This window comes from Heptranchias perlo, chromosome 12 (assembly GCF_035084215.1).
Source record: "Heptranchias perlo isolate sHepPer1 chromosome 12, sHepPer1.hap1, whole genome shotgun sequence".
NCBI classification, from domain to species: domain Eukaryota; kingdom Metazoa; phylum Chordata; class Chondrichthyes; order Hexanchiformes; family Hexanchidae; genus Heptranchias; species Heptranchias perlo.
In genome coordinates this window covers 35998934-36019867 of record NC_090336.1, presented here as the reverse complement: position 1 = coordinate 36019867, position 20934 = coordinate 35998934, and the positions used below count along the sequence as shown (strand labels likewise).

Here is a 20934-nt window from a genome sequence, read left to right as displayed (position 1 = left end):
GGTATTGAAATGTACAGAAAATCAATTTACATTTGCTGTATGACAGGAAATGATGTGTCCTTCAAATCTGGAAAGAATATTTGCTATGAAAGTTAGCAAATTTCTGTTGGGCTACAGAATTTATTGTTTTGATATTCAATTTGAGGCACTCTAGGCTGCAGCTTCTATCTACATAAATTATTTTTCCTTTTTCTTGATGGAGGGTTGTTAATAAGGATTTGGGCATAGTATTGTTCTCCTAACCTCAGAGTTGCAAATTGAAATCCCAAGTTAGGGCAGTAGGATGGTGCTGAATGCTGGAGGACTAACATTGAGTGACAGAGTAAGGAGTGAGTTTGGTTCCTGATCTGAATGAGCCTGTACAGGGAGGTGTCATGGAAATTACAGCATCTCAAGGAAAGAACGAGGGAGGTCAGAATGTTAGTCATGCCTGGTCTGTTGGGCCTCCTCACAGCTGGTTATGAGAGACATTGGTGGTATTCTGGCCATAGGCTGGCTTTCCATCCTCTTAGTAACACAGCCAGTGGGACTGCGGATGAGGTATAAATTACAAAGAAAGAAAATTACTTTAAAAGGAAGTATTTGAAGAAAATTGCAGTCATTGAGCAATATTTGAAGTTATCTGTCTGCAATGGGTCAAATTACACCATTTAAGGTAGGGAAGGAAACAGTGGAGGAAAAACGGCAGTCTTTCCCCACAGAAGTACACCTGAGCAGTAAGAATAGGGTTCACCCTTGATTCCTTACGCTGCCAATTGCCACTGTTGCCCATGTTATCGTAGGTGCAGGGGAATGAATGGAATTAGAGCAGCACATAGCTTCCTCATGGAAACAAAATGGATGCATGAATCACTTGGTTCTGCTTTCATGCATTTTCCAGTCATCAGAGTGGCATCAGTAGAGGCCAGGTCATAGGTCACCTGCCTACTCTGTTGTGCCATCAGCACAGCAAACAACCATATGACTATTGTGTTGGGCGACATTTTCGATAGACTACATTCCCATCAATTTCGCTTTGTCCTGTGTGTAATGTGGCAATGCTGTATAACTTGTATCTGTTGCAGAATTGCTAATACTGTTATCCCAAAGAGGGGAGTGCAGGAAAAGTATTCATGTCTAAATGCAGTAGACTGCAAATCATTCGAATTATGCTTAATTAGCTTGTGCTTTTATTTAAATTTTCTTACAGGTTGACAAGCACAGGGAGCATCTTATTAATTATATAATCTTCTTGAGAATAACTCCTTTCCTGCCGAACTGGTTCATTAACATCACCAGTCCAGTAATAAACGTTCCTCTGGGCATCTTTTTCATTGGCACATTTTTAGGTAAGTATGTGTGTTTTTGAGGGGAGTCTTTTTTTTTCCTTTTAAGTTTCAGTGATTTGATTGGAACAAGCATGCTAAACTGTTTTTTTTTTTGGAAATTGGTGAGTTATGCTGCTCAACATGCTGCTGGTACTTGCTCTGCTCCAAGTGAATGCTTAAACCCACACTTTGTGAGTTATCTAATGACAAAATAGTGACTGTTCCCCATGAGGTGGGTTGGAAAAGTTAAGTTTTTTTTTAGGGTTGCGATGGCCCTAAAGTGATACATGATGATGAAAGATTGGAACCAAGTCAATTCTTCATAACAGACTCAGTAATGCAATATCTTAGCCAAGCAGTTCCGCGTTTCCAAGGATAGCATTGATGATTAACTAGCCACTCTATTCACTAATGACATCAGGAGGGGTAGACCTGTCACTGAAGTATGGGACCCTTTCCATAGCTAATGTCATAACTAGTAAGCTGGTCCTGGCTAGACAAACAATGGAAATCTTACCAGTGTGTTCTGTGCTGGTAAGTTACACCGTGTTAGCTGCCTAAACTCCTGCAGTATCCCTGCACACTTGGGAGAACCCTGAGACTTGGCGCTTGTCAGCCTACACTGTAGTTTTCTGGACTAGGTATGTGGAATATTTCTACGGGGGAGAGAGTGTACACTCCATATTGGCCAAACAGAAACTCAACTGGTGTGGATTTCTCAGCTTAGTTTGGAAATTCTTAAGCAGTTTGGTTTCTGCCCATCAGACACCTAGCTGAACAAAAGTAAAATAATTTGGAGTTTTATAAATATAGGGTACATGACTAAACATGTAATGAAATTGCATAAAACTTTAGTTAGGCCAGAGTTTAGAATACTGTGCAGTTTTGGGCACCCCATTATAGAAAGGACATTAAAGCCTTACAATCTGTTCAGCATAAATTCACCAGGGGTCGGAAACTATAGTCACGAGGAGAGCTTTTAGATATTGGGGCAATTTACACTGGAGCACAGAAGGTCAAGAGGAGATTTGGTAGAGCTTTTTAAAATTATGAAGAGTTTAGATGGAATGTTTAGGGAAAGACCAGTTCCTGTGGTTGGAGAATCATTTCCCATGTACTTTCTCCATCCTCGTAGGCTGTATCTGCTGTTCAAGGTGTGATCTCTTCTATGTTGAGACCAAACTCTGATTGGGAATTTTCTTCATGAAAAGCTTCCATTTTATCACCAGTTTGATCTTTGCCTCCCTCTCCCATTCTGAATCTCCTCCTCCTCCTCTTTGACTTCCTGCATTGTTCCAACCTTGATCAGTGCAAACTTCAGGAACAGTCTCTCATAGAATACTTGGTCAGTTTCTGTGTTGTAATTTCCATTTGGCCCAGCCAGTCCATGTTAGCATTTACCCTCCCTTTGAGCAATAGTTCGAATCACATTCATCTATTCTGTTCCCACATCCCTTCAACCCTTTTTCCTTCACCCACCTATGCACTCTAATCTTGAATGTTGACAGTGTCTGCCTTAACCAGTAACCCTGGAAGTGAATTCCACATCCTCACCACTCTCTGTGCAAAGAAATTTCTCCTGCCCTCTGTTCTTAATCTTTTATATATAGCCCCTAATTTGTGACCCCTCAACTGCTGGAAATAGTCTGCTTCTATCTACCCTGTCCCATTTTTTTTCCATAATTTTCAACACTTATAGAGTCATAGAAGTTTACAACATGGAAACAGGCCCTTCGGCCCAACATGTCCATGTCGCCCAGTTTATACCACTAAGCTAGTCCCAGTTGCCTGCATTTGGCCCATATTCCTCTATACCCATCTTACCCATGTAACTGTCCAAATGCTTTTTAAAAGACAAAATTGTACCCGCCTCTACTACTGCCTCTGGCAGCTCGTTCCAGACACTCACCACCCTTTGAGTGAAAAATTGCCCCTCTGGACCCTTTTGTATCTCTCCCCTCTCACCTTAAATCTATGCCCCCTCGTTATAGACTCCCCTACCTTTGGGAAAAGATTTTGACTATCTACCTTTTCTATGCCCCTCATTATTTTATAGACTTCTATAAGATCACCCCTAAACCTCCTACTCTCCAGGGAAAAAAAGTCTCAGTCTATCCAACCTCTCCCTATAAGTCAAACCATCAAGTCCTGGTAGCATCCTAGTAAATCTTTTCTGCACTCTTTCTAGTTTAATAATATCCTTTCGATAATAGGGTGACCAGAACTGTACACAGTATTCCAAGTGTGGCCTTACTAATGTCTTGTACAACTTCAACAAGACATCCCAACTCCTGTATTCAAAGTTCTGACCAATGAAACCAAGCATGCTGAATGCCTTCTTCACCACCCTATCCACCTGCGACTCCACTTTCAAGGAGCTATGAACCTGTACTCCTAGATCTCTTTGCTCTATAACTCTCCCCAACGCCCTACCATTAACGGAGTAGGTCCTGGCCCGATTCGATCTGCCAAAATGCATCATCTCACATTTAGCTAAATTAAACTCCATCTGCCATTCATCGGCCCACTGGCCCAATTTATCAAGATCCCGTTGCAATCCTAGATAACCTTCTTCACTGTCCACAATGCCACCAATCTTGGTGTCATCTGCAAACTTACTAACCATGCCTCCTAAATTCTCATCCAAATCATTAATATAAATAACAAATAACAGCGGACCCAGCACCGATCCCTGAGGCACACCGCTGGTCACGGGCCTCCAGTTTGAAAAACAACCCTCTACAACCACCCTCTGTCTTCTGCCGTCAATCCAATTTTGTATCCAATTGGCTACCTCACCTTATGTAACAACCTACCATGCGGTACCTTGTCAAAGGCTTTGCTAAAGTCCATGTAGACCACGTCTACTGCACAGCCCTCATCTATCTTTTTGGTTACCCCTTCAAAAAACTCAATCAAATTTGTGAGACATGATTTTCCTCTCACAAAACCATGCTGACTTTTCCTAATCAGTCCCTGCCTCTCCAAATGCCCATATATCCTGTCTCTCAGAATACCCTCTAACAACTTACCCACTACAGATGTCAGGCTCACCGGTCTGTAGTTCCCAGGCTTTTCCCTGCCGCCCTTCTTAAACAAAGGCACAACATTTGCTACCCTCCAATCTTCAGGCACCTCACCTGTAGCTGTCGATGATTCAAATATCTCTGCTAGGGGACCCGCAATTTCCTCCCTAACCTCCCATAACGTCCTGGGATACATTTCATCAGGTCCCGGAGATTTATCTACCTTGATGCGCGTTAAGACTTCCAGCACCTCCCTCTCTGTAATATGTACACTCCTCAAGACATCACTATTTATTTCCCCAAGTTCCCTAACATCCATGCCTTTCTCAACCGTAAATACCGATGCGAAATATTCATTTAGGATCTCACCCATCTCTTGTGGTTCTGCCACAAGATGACCTTGTTGATCCTTAAGAGGCCCTACTCTCTCCCTAGTTACTCTTTTGCCCCTTATGTATTTGTAGAAGCTCTTTGGATTCTCCTTTGCCTTATCTGCCAAAGCAATCTCATGTCCCCTTTTTGCCCTCCTGATTTCTCTCTTAACTCTACTCCGGCAATCTCTATACTCTTCAAGGGATCCACTTGATCCCAGCTGCCTATGCATGTCATATGCCTCCTTCTTCTTTTTGACTAGGGCCTCAATCTCCCGAGTCATCCAAGGTTCCCTACTTCTACCAGCCTTGCCCTTCACTTTATAAGGAATGTGCTTACCCTGAACCCTGGTTAACACATTTTTGAAGGCCTCCCACTTACCAAACGTCCCTTTGCCTGCCAACAGACTCTCCCAATCAACTTCTGAAAGTTCCTGTCTAATACCATCAAAATTGGCCTTTCCCCAATTTAGAATTTTAACTTTTGGGCCAGACCTATCATTCTCCATAGCTATCTTAAAACTAATGGAATTATGATCACTGGTCCCAAAGTGATCCCTCACCAACACTTCTGTCACCTGCCCTTCCTTATTTCCCAAGAGGAGGTCAAGCTTTGCCCCCTCTCTAGTCGGGCCATCCACATACTGAATGAGAAATTCCTCCTGAATACACTCAACAAATTTCTCTCCATCCAAGCCCCTAATGCTATGGCTGTCCCAGTCAATTTTGGGAAAGTGAAAGTCCCCTACTATTACCACCCTATTTTTCTTGCAGCTGTCTGTAATCTCCTTACATATTTGCTCCTCAATTTCCCATTGACTATTTGGGGGTCTGTCGTACAATCCTATCAAGGTGATCTCTCCCTTCTTATTTATCAGTTCTACCCATATAGACTCCGTGGGCGAACCCTCGGATATATCCTCTCTCACTACTGCCGTGATGTTCTCCCTAATCAAGAACGCAACTCCCCCTCCTCTCTTACCTCCTGCTCTATCTTTCCTCTAGCATCTGTACCCTGGAACATTGAGCTGCCCGTCCTGCCCCTCCCTTAGCCATGTTTCAGTAATAGCTATAACATCCCAGTCCCATGTACCCATCCATGCCCTGAGTTCATCTACCTTGCCCATCAGACTTCTTGCATTGAAGTAAATGCAATTTAATCTAGATTTCCCTTGGTCTTTGCCCTGCTTTCTCAGACCATCTGTCCGGTCATGTTTTGTACACTCTCCCTTACTGCCTTTTGTTTCTGTCATCACTTTACTTCCTACTGACTTCCTGCATCGGTTCCCATCCCCCTGCCACTTTAGTTTAAACCCTCCCCAACAGCACTAGCAAACACTCCCCCAAGGACATTGGTTCCAGTCCTGGCCAGATGCAGTCCGTCCAATTTGTACTGGTCCCACCTCCCCCAGAACCGGTTCCAATGTCCCAGGAATTTGAATCCCTCCCTCTTGCACCATCTCTTAAGCCACATATTCATCCTAGCTATCCTGTCATTCCTACTCTGACTAGCCCATGGCACTGGTAGCAATCCTGAGATTGCTACCTTTGAGGTCCTACTTTTTAGTTTAACTCCTAACTCCCTAAATTCAGCTTGTAGGACCTCATCCCGTTTTTTACCTATATCGTTGGTAGCTATATGCACCACGACAACTGGCTGTTCACCCTCCCCCTCCAGAATGCCCTGCAGCCGCTCCGAGACATCCCTGACCCTTGCACCAGGGAGGCAACGTACCATCCTGGAGTCTCGGTTGCGTCCGCAGAAACGCCTGTCTATTCCCCTTACAATCGAGTCCCCTATCACTATAGCTCTGCCACTCTTTTTCCTGCCCTCCTGTGCAGCAGAGCCAGTCACGGTGCCATGAACCTGGCCGCTGCCACCTTCCCCTGGTGAGCCATCACCCCCAACAGTATCCAAAACGGTATACCTGTTTGAGAGGGGGATGGCCACAGGTGACCCCTGCACTACCTGCCTGCACCTCTTACTCTTCCTGGTGGTCACCCATTCACTTCCTGCCTGTACTCCCTTTACCTGCGGTGTGACCAACTCGCTAAACGTGCTATCCACGAGTTTCTCTGCATCGCGGATGCTCCACAGTGAGTCCACCCGCAGCTCCAGCTCCGAGATACGATCGGTCAGTAGCTGCAGGTGGACACACTTCCTGCACACATGGTCGGCAGGGACACTGGTAGTGTCCATGACTTCCCACATCTTGCAGGAGGGGCAAATCACGGGTGCGAGGTCTGCTGCCATGACTTGCCTTAGCTTAATTACCCCTTTTAAATTACGTTGACATTAGAAAATGTTAACTATACTCGGGACCTAGGTACACTTAAAAAAAACACTACCTGCTATAAAACCTGCAGACCTTCCCTTTCTTATTACTTTACTAACAGTAAAATGGTAGAAATACTCACCTGAACCTACTCACCAATCAGCTGCCTCCCCTGTGCCGCGTCACTTTCTGACTGGTGACGTCACCCCGAACTCTGCTGCTGGTCTCAGAGTGTCGGTCCCGCGCTTTGTGTGCTCCTCTCAGCCGCTTCTCCCGCTCTTTATGTGCTCCTCTCAGCCGCTTCTCCCGCGCTTTGTGTGCTCCTCTCAGCCGCTTCTCCCGCTCTTTATGTGCTCCTCTCAGCCGCTTCTCCCGCGCTTTGTGTGCTCCTCTCAGCCGCTTCTCCCGCTCTTTATGTGCTCCTCTCAGCCGCTTCTCCCGCGCTTTGTGTGCTCCTCTCAGCCGCTTCTCCCGCTCTTTATGTGCTCCTCTCAGCCGCTTCTCCCGCGCTTTGTGTGCTCCTCTCAGCCGCTTCTCCCGCTCTTTCATCACCCCGTAACCTGTGTTGCTGTAATGAAACAAAGGACCCAACTTTTGAAGTCTTTGTTTGTGTTCATATTTATATTTGTATTTCTTCACACCGGAGAGTCCTAGTGAATCTGCATTGTACCCTTTTTAAAGCCTCAATACTCTTCCTACAATGTGAAGCCCATTACTGCGCACAGTACCGTGCGGCCTTATATAGGCTCCTCATTGCCTCTTGGCTTTTATATTCTATACCTCGTGATAAAACCTAGAATTCCATTAGCTTTTTTTTTTACAGCCTTATCAACCTAAGATGCTGCCTTTAATGTTCTGTGAACCTGTACCCCCAAAGTCCTCCTCTTCCACAGCACTGAACCGATTTCCATTCAGCGTATAATTACTGTTTTTTTCATTAAAATGTATCACCTCACACATACTGACATTGGTTTCCATCTGCCACTTTTTACCCATTTTTCTCCATCTTATCAACATCCCTTTTGCTTTTCTTTGATCTTCTAGAGAATTAATTGAACCTCCTATTTTGACATCATCTGCAAATTTCAACACTACTTCTTGATCCAAATCATTGATATATACAGCGAACATAAGTGCCCCCAGAACTGAACCTCATCTTCTAAGAACTCTGCAATGACCTCCAGCTGTTAGTGAAGCTGAGATCACCTGACTCAGTGCACAACAGAGATTAAGAACATAAGAAATTGGAGTAGGCCATCCGGCCCCTCAAGCCTTCTCCGCCATTCAACAAGATCATGGCTGATCTTCTACCTCGGGTCCATTTTCCTGCACTATCCCCATACCCCTTAGTGCCTTTAATATCTAGAAATCTATCGATCTCTGTTTTGAATGTACTCAATGACTGAGCCTCCACAGCTCTCTGGGATAGAGAATTCCAAAGATTCACCACCCTCTGAGTGAAGAAATTTCTCCTCATCTCAGTCTTAAACGGCCTACCCCTTATTCTGAGACTGTGACTCCTGGTTCTAGACTCCCCAGCCAGGGGAAACATCCTCCCTCATCTACCCTGTCGAGCCCTGTAAGAATTTTGTATGTTTCAATGAGATCACCTCTCCTTCTAAACTCTCGAATACAGGCCTAGTCTACGGGAATCAGTCTGGTGAACCTTCGTTGCACTCCCTCTATGGCAAGTATATCCTTTCTTTGGTAAGGAGATCACAATTGTACACAATACTCCAGGTGTGGTCTCACCAAGCCCCTATATAACTGCAGTAAGACATCTTTACTCCTGTACTCCAATCCTCTTGTAATAAAGGCCAACATACCATTTGCCTTCCTAATTGCTTGCTGCACCAGCATGTTAGCTTTCACTGACTCATGTACAAGGACCCCAGGTCCCTTTGAACATCAACATTTCCCAATCTTTCACCATTTTTAAAAAATACTCTGCATTTCTGTTTCTGCTACCAAAGTGGATAATTTCACATTTTTCCACATTATATTCCATCTGCCATGTTCTTGCCCACTCACTTAGCCTGTCTATATCCCCTTGAAGCTTCTTTACATCCTCCTCACAACTCCCATTCCCACATAGTTTTGTGTCATCAGCAAACTTGGAAATATTACATTTGGTCCCCTCATCCAAATCACTGATATAGATTGTGAATAGCTGGGGCCCAAGCACCGATCCCTACGGTACCCCACTAGTCACAGTCTGCCAATCTGAAAAAGACCCATTTATTCCTACTCTGTTTTCTGTCTGTTAACCAATTCTCAATCCATGCCAGTATATTACCCCCAATTGAACCTGTTCTTTATGGCACATTACAACATCACACAATGTATTTACCCACTTGGCCATTACAAGGAGCAAATAAAAAGCTTTAATGAAGTGTATTTCAGTTAGAACTTATTCATTACTGAGGGGCTGAGCTGGGAACAACCTAACAACCATCTGTCCTGTTTGTCCCTTTGGGAAAACTACTGTTTGTAATATTATTGATGACATGAATGATGAACCAAGTTAAAAGCTGGAAATTCCCTCCAATCAGCTCCCACTCTCCATCATAACATCAATATGTTATACCAGCATGTCACTCCCACCCCATCATGTAAACTGAGTTTTCACTGCACTTCTGTCCGGCGAAGTTGCGATGACTGAGCAGGAACGACTCAGAGGAATTTCCTGGCCAATGTCTCCAGTGAGAAAATATGGACATCAGCCATTATTTTGTGTAGAATGTGAGAAATGGTATCCCCTTCTCTGTACTAAAAATGTTACTGATTTCATACCTTAATCCTGTTTAATTACCGATTCTCCAGTGAAAGTTACTGTGCATGTTTTATTTTGATAAATGGGTATTCAGTTGGAAAGGTGAACAACTATTATGGTAACTGCTCAGATTTAGGCTAAGTTATTCTCTGTAGCAATGGATCAGTCAAGACAGCGGACAGGGAGTCCACTATGCTCTTCCAGTATCTTCCAAATATCAAAGGTTCTGTGTAATGATGAAGCTGCTTTTTAAAAACTTCAAAGAGGGTTTTGTTGGAAAGGTCACCGCAGACCTGCTGTTTGTTGTATTGAATGATGCAGGTGGTTTTGTGTCTGGCACCCGTGTCCTTTCAAAGTTACATTTGGACTTCCCAGTTCATTTGGATCTAAATTAGGATAAAGCAAAACCTCAATCGGAAAACCTGGGTGATCAACAGGGCTTTAATAACCAGTGTCACATTTAAACTGGTGTGCTTTCCATAGAACTGACTGCAGTGTTTTACCAAATTTATATGTGCATGTAAATATGAAATTTTATTTTATCTTGCTTTGTGACATTGATAGGCTGGTGAATTTTTATTAAATCTAATTATATGTCAGCTCATCTAGGTCAAACTTTCCCACAGGGTCATGCCTGACTTCTCTCTGGAAGAGGAAAATCTGACTGTTTTAAATGCTGCTGGGTGAAAATATGAGCTTGTAAGATTGAGCTACAGTTACTGATAAGTTTGAAGACTCTTCTTGCTGTTTGTTGTGAGCTCATGTTTTAAAATAAGCATTTAAAATGGCTGTGTGTTTTAAATTTCTTTTTCTCTTCTAATGGATTCCATAATGGAGAAGTTGGGTAAGACGATTATTTGTTTAATTAAAAAATTACTGTTGCCAAAACTTCAGTCTAACTATAGCAACTTGGTTCTCCCCTGTCCCCTCCTACTCTAGTTTTCTCCTTTCTTGAAGCTTGGCTTGTGTTTGGATACAGTTCCATCTCCGCCCAAACTCCTCAAGCAGCCATCTTTTATATAAGCAAGACAGTGGCAATATCTGTGCAGAACACGATAACCATGCTCAATCTTGGCCTTGCTCAATATCCCTGCACACCCATGGGTACGGAGGCCCTTATAGCTCACTAGCTACTGGTCCAGCTGAGATCACCTGACTCAACACAGATCAGGAATCGAACCCGAGACCTTCCAGTCTGTCCGGCTAAGTACTCCAACCAGTGTGTTTTTACCCATTCGACTATTGGGAAAGTAGCCCCACCAACTTTCTTTATTAAAACTGCCATCACAGTTCTTTTCAGTTTAAAACTTTGATGAAATAAATCAGGAGCCTTTTGAACCCTCTGTTTTAGTGTTAATCTAACAGCATTGATCCAGACCCCTGTATTTTTCACATCAAGGCAGCCATAGGATGCAACAACGCCAGTTTAAGGGGAACACTTTATCCAGCTGTTTAGATTACTGAAGGGACTGTGATTCCTAACCTGACTATCATGTGTGAGTTTTTGTAATCATCAAGACCACTAGGTAGTCAGTAGAAAAGCTGGTTTCAGTTTGCCTCTCAACTTCTGTTGCAAGCAGCAAACGCTGGAGAAGCTGCAAGGCAGGGACTTCTATGCTATGGTTCTGTTGCCAGCTTCTGACATGTGGAGCCAGCAGCGCCACCAATGATAAAGCTAACGGGTCTTATAATTCCTGCTGGAGTGACGACCCAGTCTTCCCAAATGCCAATGGTTCCCACAGCTTAGTTTATTGGCCACTAAGCACATTCGGTCTGATTCATCATTCTGTAACATGATTTCAGCATATGCAGGTACAGGAGTTGACTCAGTATACAATAACAACAATTTGCATTTATATAGCATCTTTAACGTAGGAAAATGTCCCATGGCATTTCACAGAAGTGTAATTGGACAAAAATTGACACCAAGCCAAAGAAGGAGATATCAAGAGGGCAGACTGAAAGGTCAAAGAGAGAGGCTTTTAGGAGGGTATTTAAATGATGAGAGGATTAGGGAGGTCAATTCCAGACCTTAAGGCCGAGACGGCTGAAGACATGGCCGCCAGTGGTGGGGCAAAGGGAGTGGGGGATTTGTAAGCAGCCACAGTTGGAGGAACGCAGAGATCTCAGAAGGTTGTAGGGCTGGAGGATGTCGGCGATGGGGAGGGGTGAGGAAATGAAGGAATTTGAATACAAAGATGAGAATTTTAAATTGGTGTTTTGGGTTGGGAGGCAATGTAATTGAGCGAGCACAAGGGTGATGGGTGAGTGGATCTTGGTGCAGGTTAGGATATGGGCAGCAGAGTTTTGGATGAGCTCAAGTTTATGGAGGATGGGAAGCTGGCCAGGAGAGCGTTGCAGTAGTCAAGTCTGGAGGTGACTAGCACGGAAGAGAGTTTCAGCAGCAGATGAGCTGAGGCAGGGGCAGAGACGGGCAAACGGTGGCAAGGGAACAGAAGTTGTGGTTGGGGGTGGGGGGGATTAAAGACGTTAACTTTGTGCTTCCCAATGTTCAACTGGCAGAAGTTGTAGCTCATCCAGAACTGAATGTGAGACAAGGAAGCTGGCCACGCTAGAAGTGGAGAGGTCAGGACAGGTGGTGGAGAGATAGAGCTGGGTGTCGTCAGCGTACATGCGGAACCTGACACTCTGTCTTTTGATATTACTGAATGGCAGCATGTAGATGAGGAATAGGAGGGGGCCAAGGATAGATCCTCAGGGGACTCCAGAGGTAATGGTGCGGGAGCGGAAAGAGAAGCCATTGCTGGAGATGCTCTGACGATGATTTGTTAGATAAGAGTGGGACTAAGCGAGGGCAGTCCCACTGAGGTGGACAACAAAGGAGAGGTGTGGAGGAGGATGTGTTGTGGTCAGTCATGTCAAAGGCTACAGAGAAGTCGAGAAAGATGCAGAGGGATAGTCCACCATGGTCAGTCACAGAAGATGTCATTTGTGACTTTGGTTAGAGCAGTTTCAGTGCTGTGGCAGGGCGGAAATCTAATTGGAGAGATTCAAACAAGGAGTTGCAGGAAAGGTGGGCACTGATTTGAGAGGCGACAATATGTTCAAGGTCTTTGTAGATAAGGGAAGATTGGATTTGGGACGGTAGTTTACAAAAACAGATAGGCAGAGGGTGGACTTTTTGAGGAATGGGGTAATAACGGTAGTTTTGAAAGGCCGGGGGGGGAAATACCTGAGAGGAGGGAACCATTTACAATGTCAGCAAGCATAGGGAGCAGAAAGGGAAGTTGGGTAGTTCGCCGTTTAGTGGGAATGGAATTAAGAGAGGTGGACGGCATGAGCTTGGAGAGGGCACGAGAGGAGGTTGGGGAGAAACTAGAGAAAGACAAGGGAAGGGGGGGACCTTGGAGGTTGGGGGGAATGCGGCAGAGGCAGCTGAACGGATGTTCCCAATCTTAGTGACAAAGTAGTCAATGAGCTCATTGCACTTGTTGGAGGAGACGGTTGGTAGTGGAGAAAAGAAACTTGGGTGGGGGGGGGGGGTTATCTTTGCATTCCAGGATAATCCTGGAGAAGTGAGCAGTTTTAGCAGAGAAGAGCAGAGCCCAATGGTGCTTGATGTGGTCCAACCAGATCTGACTATGAGTAGCTAAACCAGTTTAGTGCCAGATGCAATCAATTCTGCTACTTTTAGACTTGAGGAAGTGAGAGGGTAAGGGTTTTACTAGGTACAAGGGCATCATGGGCAGAGGAGATGGAGTATCTGAGCAGATCAACAGCTGTACAAGTATCGTGGTAAATGGGAGGACCAAAGGCTGGACAGTTGGGAGTTTGAAAGTGCGGCTTTAAACGACTTGGGGGAGAGTTTTTATTCCGGTGTGGATGCAGAAGGAAGTGAGTTTGGAATGGGGATGTGAATGGTGACGGATACAAGAAAGTGATCAAACCTGACCTTGTCTGTGACTGAAATGATGGGAATAAAGAGACCATGCGATATGGTACGGTCGAGGGTGTGGTCGTGAATATGGGCAGGAGGGTTTATATGGAGGGAGAAGTTAAGAAAAGATAGGGCAGTGAACTCAGGAGAGATGGCAAGGTGAGTTGAGATGGAGATTGAAATCATGAAGGATGAGAAGTCGCTCTGTGCAAGTGCTGAGGGAGGAAAGCAGTGAAGATATCTCGGTGAGAAACTTGGATGGGTGATAGAGAATGAGGATTTTAAAGGAGAGGAGAGGTGAGGTGCTCCAAGGAAGAGAAGGTGCAAAAGGAGTAGGGGGAAGACTTCTGCCTGCCTCCGCCCTTTAAATAACGCAGGTCACCCTTTAGGTGCTTTTACACTGAGGCTTCTGGAGTTTGGGTAATGTGAGAGCAACCTGAGTGCTCTGATGCCTTATGTTTGCACGTGAGTGGAGCTGGTCGTCGCTGACGTCATGACATCAGTACTTTGTGGATGTGTCGTGGCCGTATTGCCAAAGCCATTCAAGCGTGCATGGATCCAGGAGCTGATTTACACAAGAAACCGACTCTACTCTTGTGTGTAAACAGAGCAAAGTGGTGCATGGGTCACTTTCCTGCCACCCAGACCAAAGAGGACCCTATTGAGAAAGCACCTGTGGAAAAGCCCATGGCCTGTCCCTTGAGCTGGAGGGAAATGATAGAAGTATGGAAAGATGAAAGCAAACAAATACTTTTTAAATTCTGTACCCGTAAGCGGACATATTGCTTTTAAGTCAAGTAGATTAATTTTAGTGTTGAAAAGCCAATTTTGTACTAATGCAAGTTGAATGTAGACTCAACGGGACTAAGCCTCATCTTAACCAAGCCAGATGTTTAGCGCACTTTCCAGAAATTAGATAGAGAATGCTGTTTTTTTTTGCTTCCCTGGCCCAGGACTACTGAAGTCAATTTTAGTGCTCTTATCACTGCCCTGCCTGAAATTAGCCAACTCAATATAGTCCATGGATCTTCTGATGTATATGGCTTAATACACTATCGGGGGAGCTATGAATCAATTTTAATCAAAGTATTCCTTAACCGTTAGAATGTTAACGTCAAAGTTCAAATGACATGGATATTATAAGCTATCGTCACTAAAGAAAATGTTAAACCAATTCTTTTTGTTTCCCTTCAGGAGTAGCACCTCCATCGTTTGTGGCTATTAAAGCTGGCACAACCCTTTACCAACTTACGACAGCAGGAGAGGCTGTTTCCTGGAATTCAGTCTTTGTTCTCATGCTCTTGGCGGTCCTCTCCCTCCTGCCAGTGTTTTTTCAGAAAAAGCTGAAGCAAAAGTTCTCATAACCTTAGTACAATCTTACATCTCATACATCTTGGCTCAGGATTTTCCTTTAAATTACCTTCAGTTACGCGGGGCCCACGACTGTCCAGTAAGTGGGGTTGTAGTAAAGATTATATTTGGATTTGAAAGATAAATCACTTTTAATTTTTTTCTATTGAAGTGCACACTTTTAAAAATGTGACTTACGTTTATTCCTTGTTCATAAAAGTTTTCACCTTTCCCCGCTTTTAATTCCCTTAAATTAGCATTGCCCAGGTCACATGTTGTGTACTGGCTGTTGATTAGAAAGACTGCATATGGCTTGCCTGCTTTTCTATTTATTCTCCACAGTGGAATTTGTTGCAGAATGTAGCTGAACTGGGCTAAGCACCTGATGGAATTGCAGCAAGCCCTTCCCAATTCCAGATATGCTAAGTTCAGCTCACTTCCACACCCTTGCACATTTTAAACACAAGCTTTTTTCTATGCTTGTGGTTACATGTGGTGGAAGCATTTGTGCAAAGTACTTCAGATTTAAAATTTAATTAACTATCTGCAATCTTATGCCTGTAACAGTATTAAGAACACCAACACTGTAATAAATACACACATTCTTAGCATATCATTATTTGTATCATTCATGTTTTTGGCTCCTAAATGGTTCCATAATATCAACAAAAGTTTTAACTTTTTCTGGTACGAATGTTTAGTGGGTGGGATGGAGGCTGGAATGTTTATTATTGTTTCTGTATTCATTCCCTGTGTACTATTTGTTCATTAAGTGGTATAATTAAGTGTTGTAATTTTAATAAACAAGTGTCTGTAAAGATCTTGCAGAACAAGTAGCACTCTGCCTAGGTGCAAGTGCACTATAGGTAATTGTATGTGTTTTCTGAAAATGGTTGTATTATAATTTCTCTTCTGTACTGATGTTAGTAATAAAATGCCCTCTAGGTGGCATGGTGACTCTAAACACCTGGTGTTATAGAGGGTATATTAAGGTTAGCTCCATGGTGAATTTCAGTCTCTGCTTAGCGATCTGGAGAAGACATCAAGCAGAGGCTGATGTCCCTCCCCATGAAGTGATTGGCGGGGGGAGAGAAATCAGAGTAAGTTGTAGTAGGCCACTCCTGTTATGTCTCCTAACAATTTTGTTGCAGTTAGGAAAAGCCTTTGGAGGAATGGGGAAAGGTTTCCTGGCTTCCTGCCTAGTCAAGAATTGGGGTACAGCTGAAGGAAACCCATGGAGTAAGGGAAAAATGCTTTGAAAATGGGATCACAGAAGATAATTAAAAACTGTTGCTTGATAGTTTGCAATACAATTCTGCTGCCTTATATATCTTGAACAGTGATCCCCTGAATTATTATTGTGAGAAGTCTTATTGTTTAACTGTCAAACAAACTGCTGCTAAATATTCTATCGAAGCAATTTTCAAATTCTTACTAATTGATAATTCTTGCAGGATGTCAATCAACAACAGCCTGGGGAACCCATGTTTTTTTAATACAGATAAAACTGCAATTGCTGTAAACAAACAAAATCAGAATGCTCGAAATACATTGCAGGTCAGTTGGCTTCCATAAAGAGGAAAGATAACGAATGACCTCTGACTAAAAGTCTTCACCCAAAACATCAGCTCAGCTTATTGCTGTACTGATGCTAACAAACCTGCTGTCTAACTCCAGCATTCCCATATTTTTGGGAAGATATTTGGGTCAAAAGCATCTGCCCAACTGAAGGAAAGATAAAATAATGCTTTTCAAATCCTGCATTAGATAGTTTGAAATCTGTTTCAAAGTATTCAGATAACCAACCTTGTATCACTTACTTTGGTTAATTTAGAAGTGGTGCCATCAAGGTTACTGCCCGCAAAGAAATTTGAATGCAAATAAGAATATCTGGTATAACCCATAGTGTTAGATGCAGTTCTAGAATAAAAATTGTAGTGTTATTACGATTGTCACTTCCGAATTGATCAGAATTGTGAGCTATCGAAAAGGTTTCAAGGTAGCCCTTCATCACTGTACCTTTTCGGGCACTGAGTTGGAGAGGAGGAAGCAAAACTGATCACATTTTTAACTTTCAGAAATAAGTAATTTTATTGTAGCCTTAGCCTGAGTGGCTGAGGAGCCCTTGTATGAATTGATACTGCTATGTGCTCATCAAAGTCAGTGGGCAAATGTCTAAGTGTGTTACCTCCACAAACAATGCAACTAATGTCAAAAAGCGCAGCCTGTACAAGATGAGGATAAGTGTCTTTTAATAATAAAAGGGCGAGTGCTTTGGTAATGTGCAATATCTCATGATAAACCTTGCAAATTTCTAAAATTACCACATGTGGCACTTTTTCTTTCCTGAGTCCTAGAATTTTGCATAAAATGACCCAATACAGTCAAATTAAGGTTTTGAGTGGATATGAGCATTTCTTTTTAATCACTTGCCCAAATAATAAATCTAAATTGCTCTTTTCACACGAGAGCATGATGTCTGGCCTTTGAATTTCTCCGTCAATGCCAGTCTTGAGCTGCTCTTGCATTGCAATAAGACCCATGTTAATAATCCTGGCTCCCAATTCACAGGTCTCCTGCAATATAAAAGCAGCTTACATTGGCTGTCGGGCGGCACTTAAATGGTGCAGGGAAGGACTATTTGTACAATTTCCCACAAACCCTCCCTCCCCATAAGACTGGGAAGCTCCCCGACCCCGAGAGGAAGTGCGAGAGTGAATCTTGCTAATATACTCCAGCTATCTTTCTTAATCATTAGCTGCCTTATTGTGAACTCAGAGCAAAAAAGTAAAATTTATAAAATGATTGATTTTTTAAAAAAAAATGTCTCTTTAGATCAAGAAATATGTTGACCTGAATAATCTGTCTCATGCCTAATTTTTATAACGGTTGGCTTTGAAAGAAAACTGGAGTAACTTGACCCAACTTCTCTATCATCTGCTACTTATTAATAAAGCATTGATATGTATCAGAACCACTTAAAGGATTAATCATTTAAAGCACTAACCATGGAACTTTTAGTGCTTGCTCTCTACGGGTTTCCTGTTTAGCCAATGGCATATGGGTTAACGACCTTTAATTTTAACAAAATAAGATTTTGGCAGCTAATTTTTGACCCTGTTCACTTAAATTCTATTTATGAATATATAGCATGAAATAAATGTTTTTATGTAGAATAAGAGTGATTGCCCACCTTGTATCCCCAGCACTGTACAATACATGATTTTTTGAGGTAACATTTAAAATGAACTGTGAATAAACACCTTATTTCTGTCCCACTGAAACATGAAGCTTATGTTTCCCCCCTCTTAATGACTACCTGCCACCAGCAAAAGCTGTGACATCCTCTAGAAACTACGCACTAAAGAAATCATTCATTTTCACATTTTTTCTGGGGTGTAAAATGTGGACTTACTGATTTGTGATAGGGGTCAGTGGGGAGAGGGGAGGAGAAAGATTTTTTTTTTAAAAAAGCAAAGGCAATATCTTTCAAGATGGAAGATCTAAATAACTCATTCCAACGATTACAAAATGTACAGCCACATCATGTTGAAGTCAGTATGGAATATATTGCCCTTAAAGTGAACATTAATATGTTAACATTTTTGTAATGTGCACATTTTTGTCATAGTGTCAGAGCTCACATTACAGCCACTGTCCCCTCTACAATCTTTATCTGTTGCTACTGGTTTGAGGACATTTAAAGCAAACAGCATTTCAAATTGTACAACCTATTAAAATAATATGAAGTGTTTGAAACAAACTTGTTGAGAAAGAATGGGTTTCTTATATTTCCTCCCCTGCTGTCCTGAAAGCTGCAATTCATAATGGGGTATGATTCATTGAGCAATCAAGTAACCATTCTTCATGTGTGAACTTGGACACTGAGGCCCCGAATTTAACTCCCTCATGCCTAGCAGAAACCCAAGGGGCAGTTAAAACTAGGGCAGCGACTTATCTCCTCTGATCTCGCTGTGTCCTGATGTTAACCTCTTTTGAGTAGGACACCCACAGGAAGGCAGAAGGGTCCTTCTTTAAACATGTAGATCTGGTCGCGATGATGTCATCGGGACCTGAGCTGCAATTTTAGTGGGCGGCCTGAACGGGATAGCAGTGACGGCTTCCCCATCAGGCCAGACCTGCGGGGTGGTGGATCGTGAGCCAGAAGAGGCTCAGGCAGATAAGTTTTTTAAAAATTTATTTTAGGTTTCCTTGTGGGCCAGGACTCCAAAACTCATGAGGAAGCCTTGGGTCTCGCCTTGCCTTGGGATGCCCCCTCCCCGATCACCCCACCACTTACCTGGGTCCCTGGCTGCGGCCTCCTGCCGCTGAATTCCTGCTCCTGCCCACCGGCCAGGTAATAGAAATAAATCCTGGCCGTTAAGGTCAGCTGGACCTGCATATCCTCGGATGTGCCACCCTCCCTTTCAATCGGGGTTTGAGTGTCAGGAAAGTATTTGCTCAGTGTCTAACCCTGTCCTCATTTGATGTTGACATGCTTCTAACCAAGCACACTTTCCAACAGAAATCACTGGATAGCAATTAAGAGCGAGAACCTTGGCTCATTGTTTCCACTTGCTTCTGACAATGCTGAGGCCCATTGCAGCACTCCAGCTGTCATCAGGTCGTTCAACACAGACCAGGAGTCAAACTTCAGACTTTCATGATCTATATGGTTTGGTTTAGTGCTGCACTGTGAAGGTAGCAGAAACCAAGTGCAGTAAAGTGATTCATTGTATTAATGAGCCTGCATCTAGTGCAATGGAATGGCTAATTTCAAGGTTACAGTTACCCAAAACCTGGGCTTCCAATGTTATCAGGCATAGGTGTTGAGCTGAGGGTAGGAATGTAGATTATCCCAGGCCACTCTTGCACACCTGGTTGAAATGCTGAACAGCATTGGCCGAGATCTGGAAATCTATAGGTAATCAACTTGTTTGCTACATAAATGGTGGGTGACAAAACCAGGAAGAAAATCTATAAATTTACCGTTGTAGGCATAGGGATAGAATTGAATAATATTGGTGTGGCTGGAGCTCCCTCAGTGTTTCAGCAAAGTTATCCAGTGAACAGGTGACCTATGGAGCTAAGATATTGCTGGTATCCTCACTGCAGTGCAACAGACTAATGGAAATATTATGTAAGTCTGCTCAATATTGCAGACACTGTTGAGTATTATTGTCCCTTGTTCTCATTTGCTCAAGACCATAATCACTAGAACATGTGATGGAAATGATGTGAATTGTAGCAAGTGCCTGCATAAAATCCCACTTTACTAAATGGGAAAGGTTTGCAGTTGGAGTTGGATGGAGCTATGTCAGTGAGTGAGTCTCACATTTGTCACTGCAATATGTGCATTCCGGGAACTGGGGTCAGATTGTAAGTGTCAGAAAATATGCAGCAATGATCTGATCAGACCCATATATTCAAAATACCGCTCATTATGATTGCAGTTATGTGATTGTAAGTTTATCCAAAAACAATAAACTAAAGAATAAAATTCCTTTTTAAACTATCTTCTTTCCCTCTGTGTTCTTTCTAATGCCCTATTCCTCACTAATATCATTTACCATTCCTCACCTAAGCTTGTAGTCAAACTATTTATTCTCAGGGTTTTGCTGATTCTGCTCACCACTTGGAGATGCACAAAAGTGGCCAGGATGATTGAGGAACTTTTTCCCCTCTAACCTTGAGCTGGCACCTCCCCTTAATATTGGTACCAAAAACGTACTGAGAAGGGAACTGCAGGTGAGAAATATCGTACTGTACTGTGCCACCATATTTAAGTACCAGTCTGTAATGATCACAACATTTCCTAAGCTGACAGAATGAGCTAATTTACATGGTAGCCTACCGAAATAAAAATATAAAGCAGGAAATGGTATCTGCAGGAAGGGGTTAACACTTTTGCATGGTGCTAAAGTGGTGCCTTT

The 20934-nt window shown here is 43.1% G+C and overlaps 1 protein-coding gene across 1 annotated transcript in view; it reads left to right on the top strand.

Moving 5' to 3' along the window:
• The window catches only part of tmem41b (transmembrane protein 41B), a 39387-nt gene extending 18871 nt beyond the window's left edge, over positions 1–20516 (top strand). The window contains exons 6-7 of the mRNA XM_067993968.1: positions 1190–1328; positions 14846–20516. Of these exons, the coding sequence (XP_067850069.1) occupies positions 1190–1328; positions 14846–15015 (309 nt within the window). The 3' untranslated portion in view covers positions 15016–20516. The remainder of the gene's footprint in view (positions 1–1189; positions 1329–14845) is intronic.
• The last annotated feature ends 418 nt before the right edge of the window (positions 20517–20934 follow it).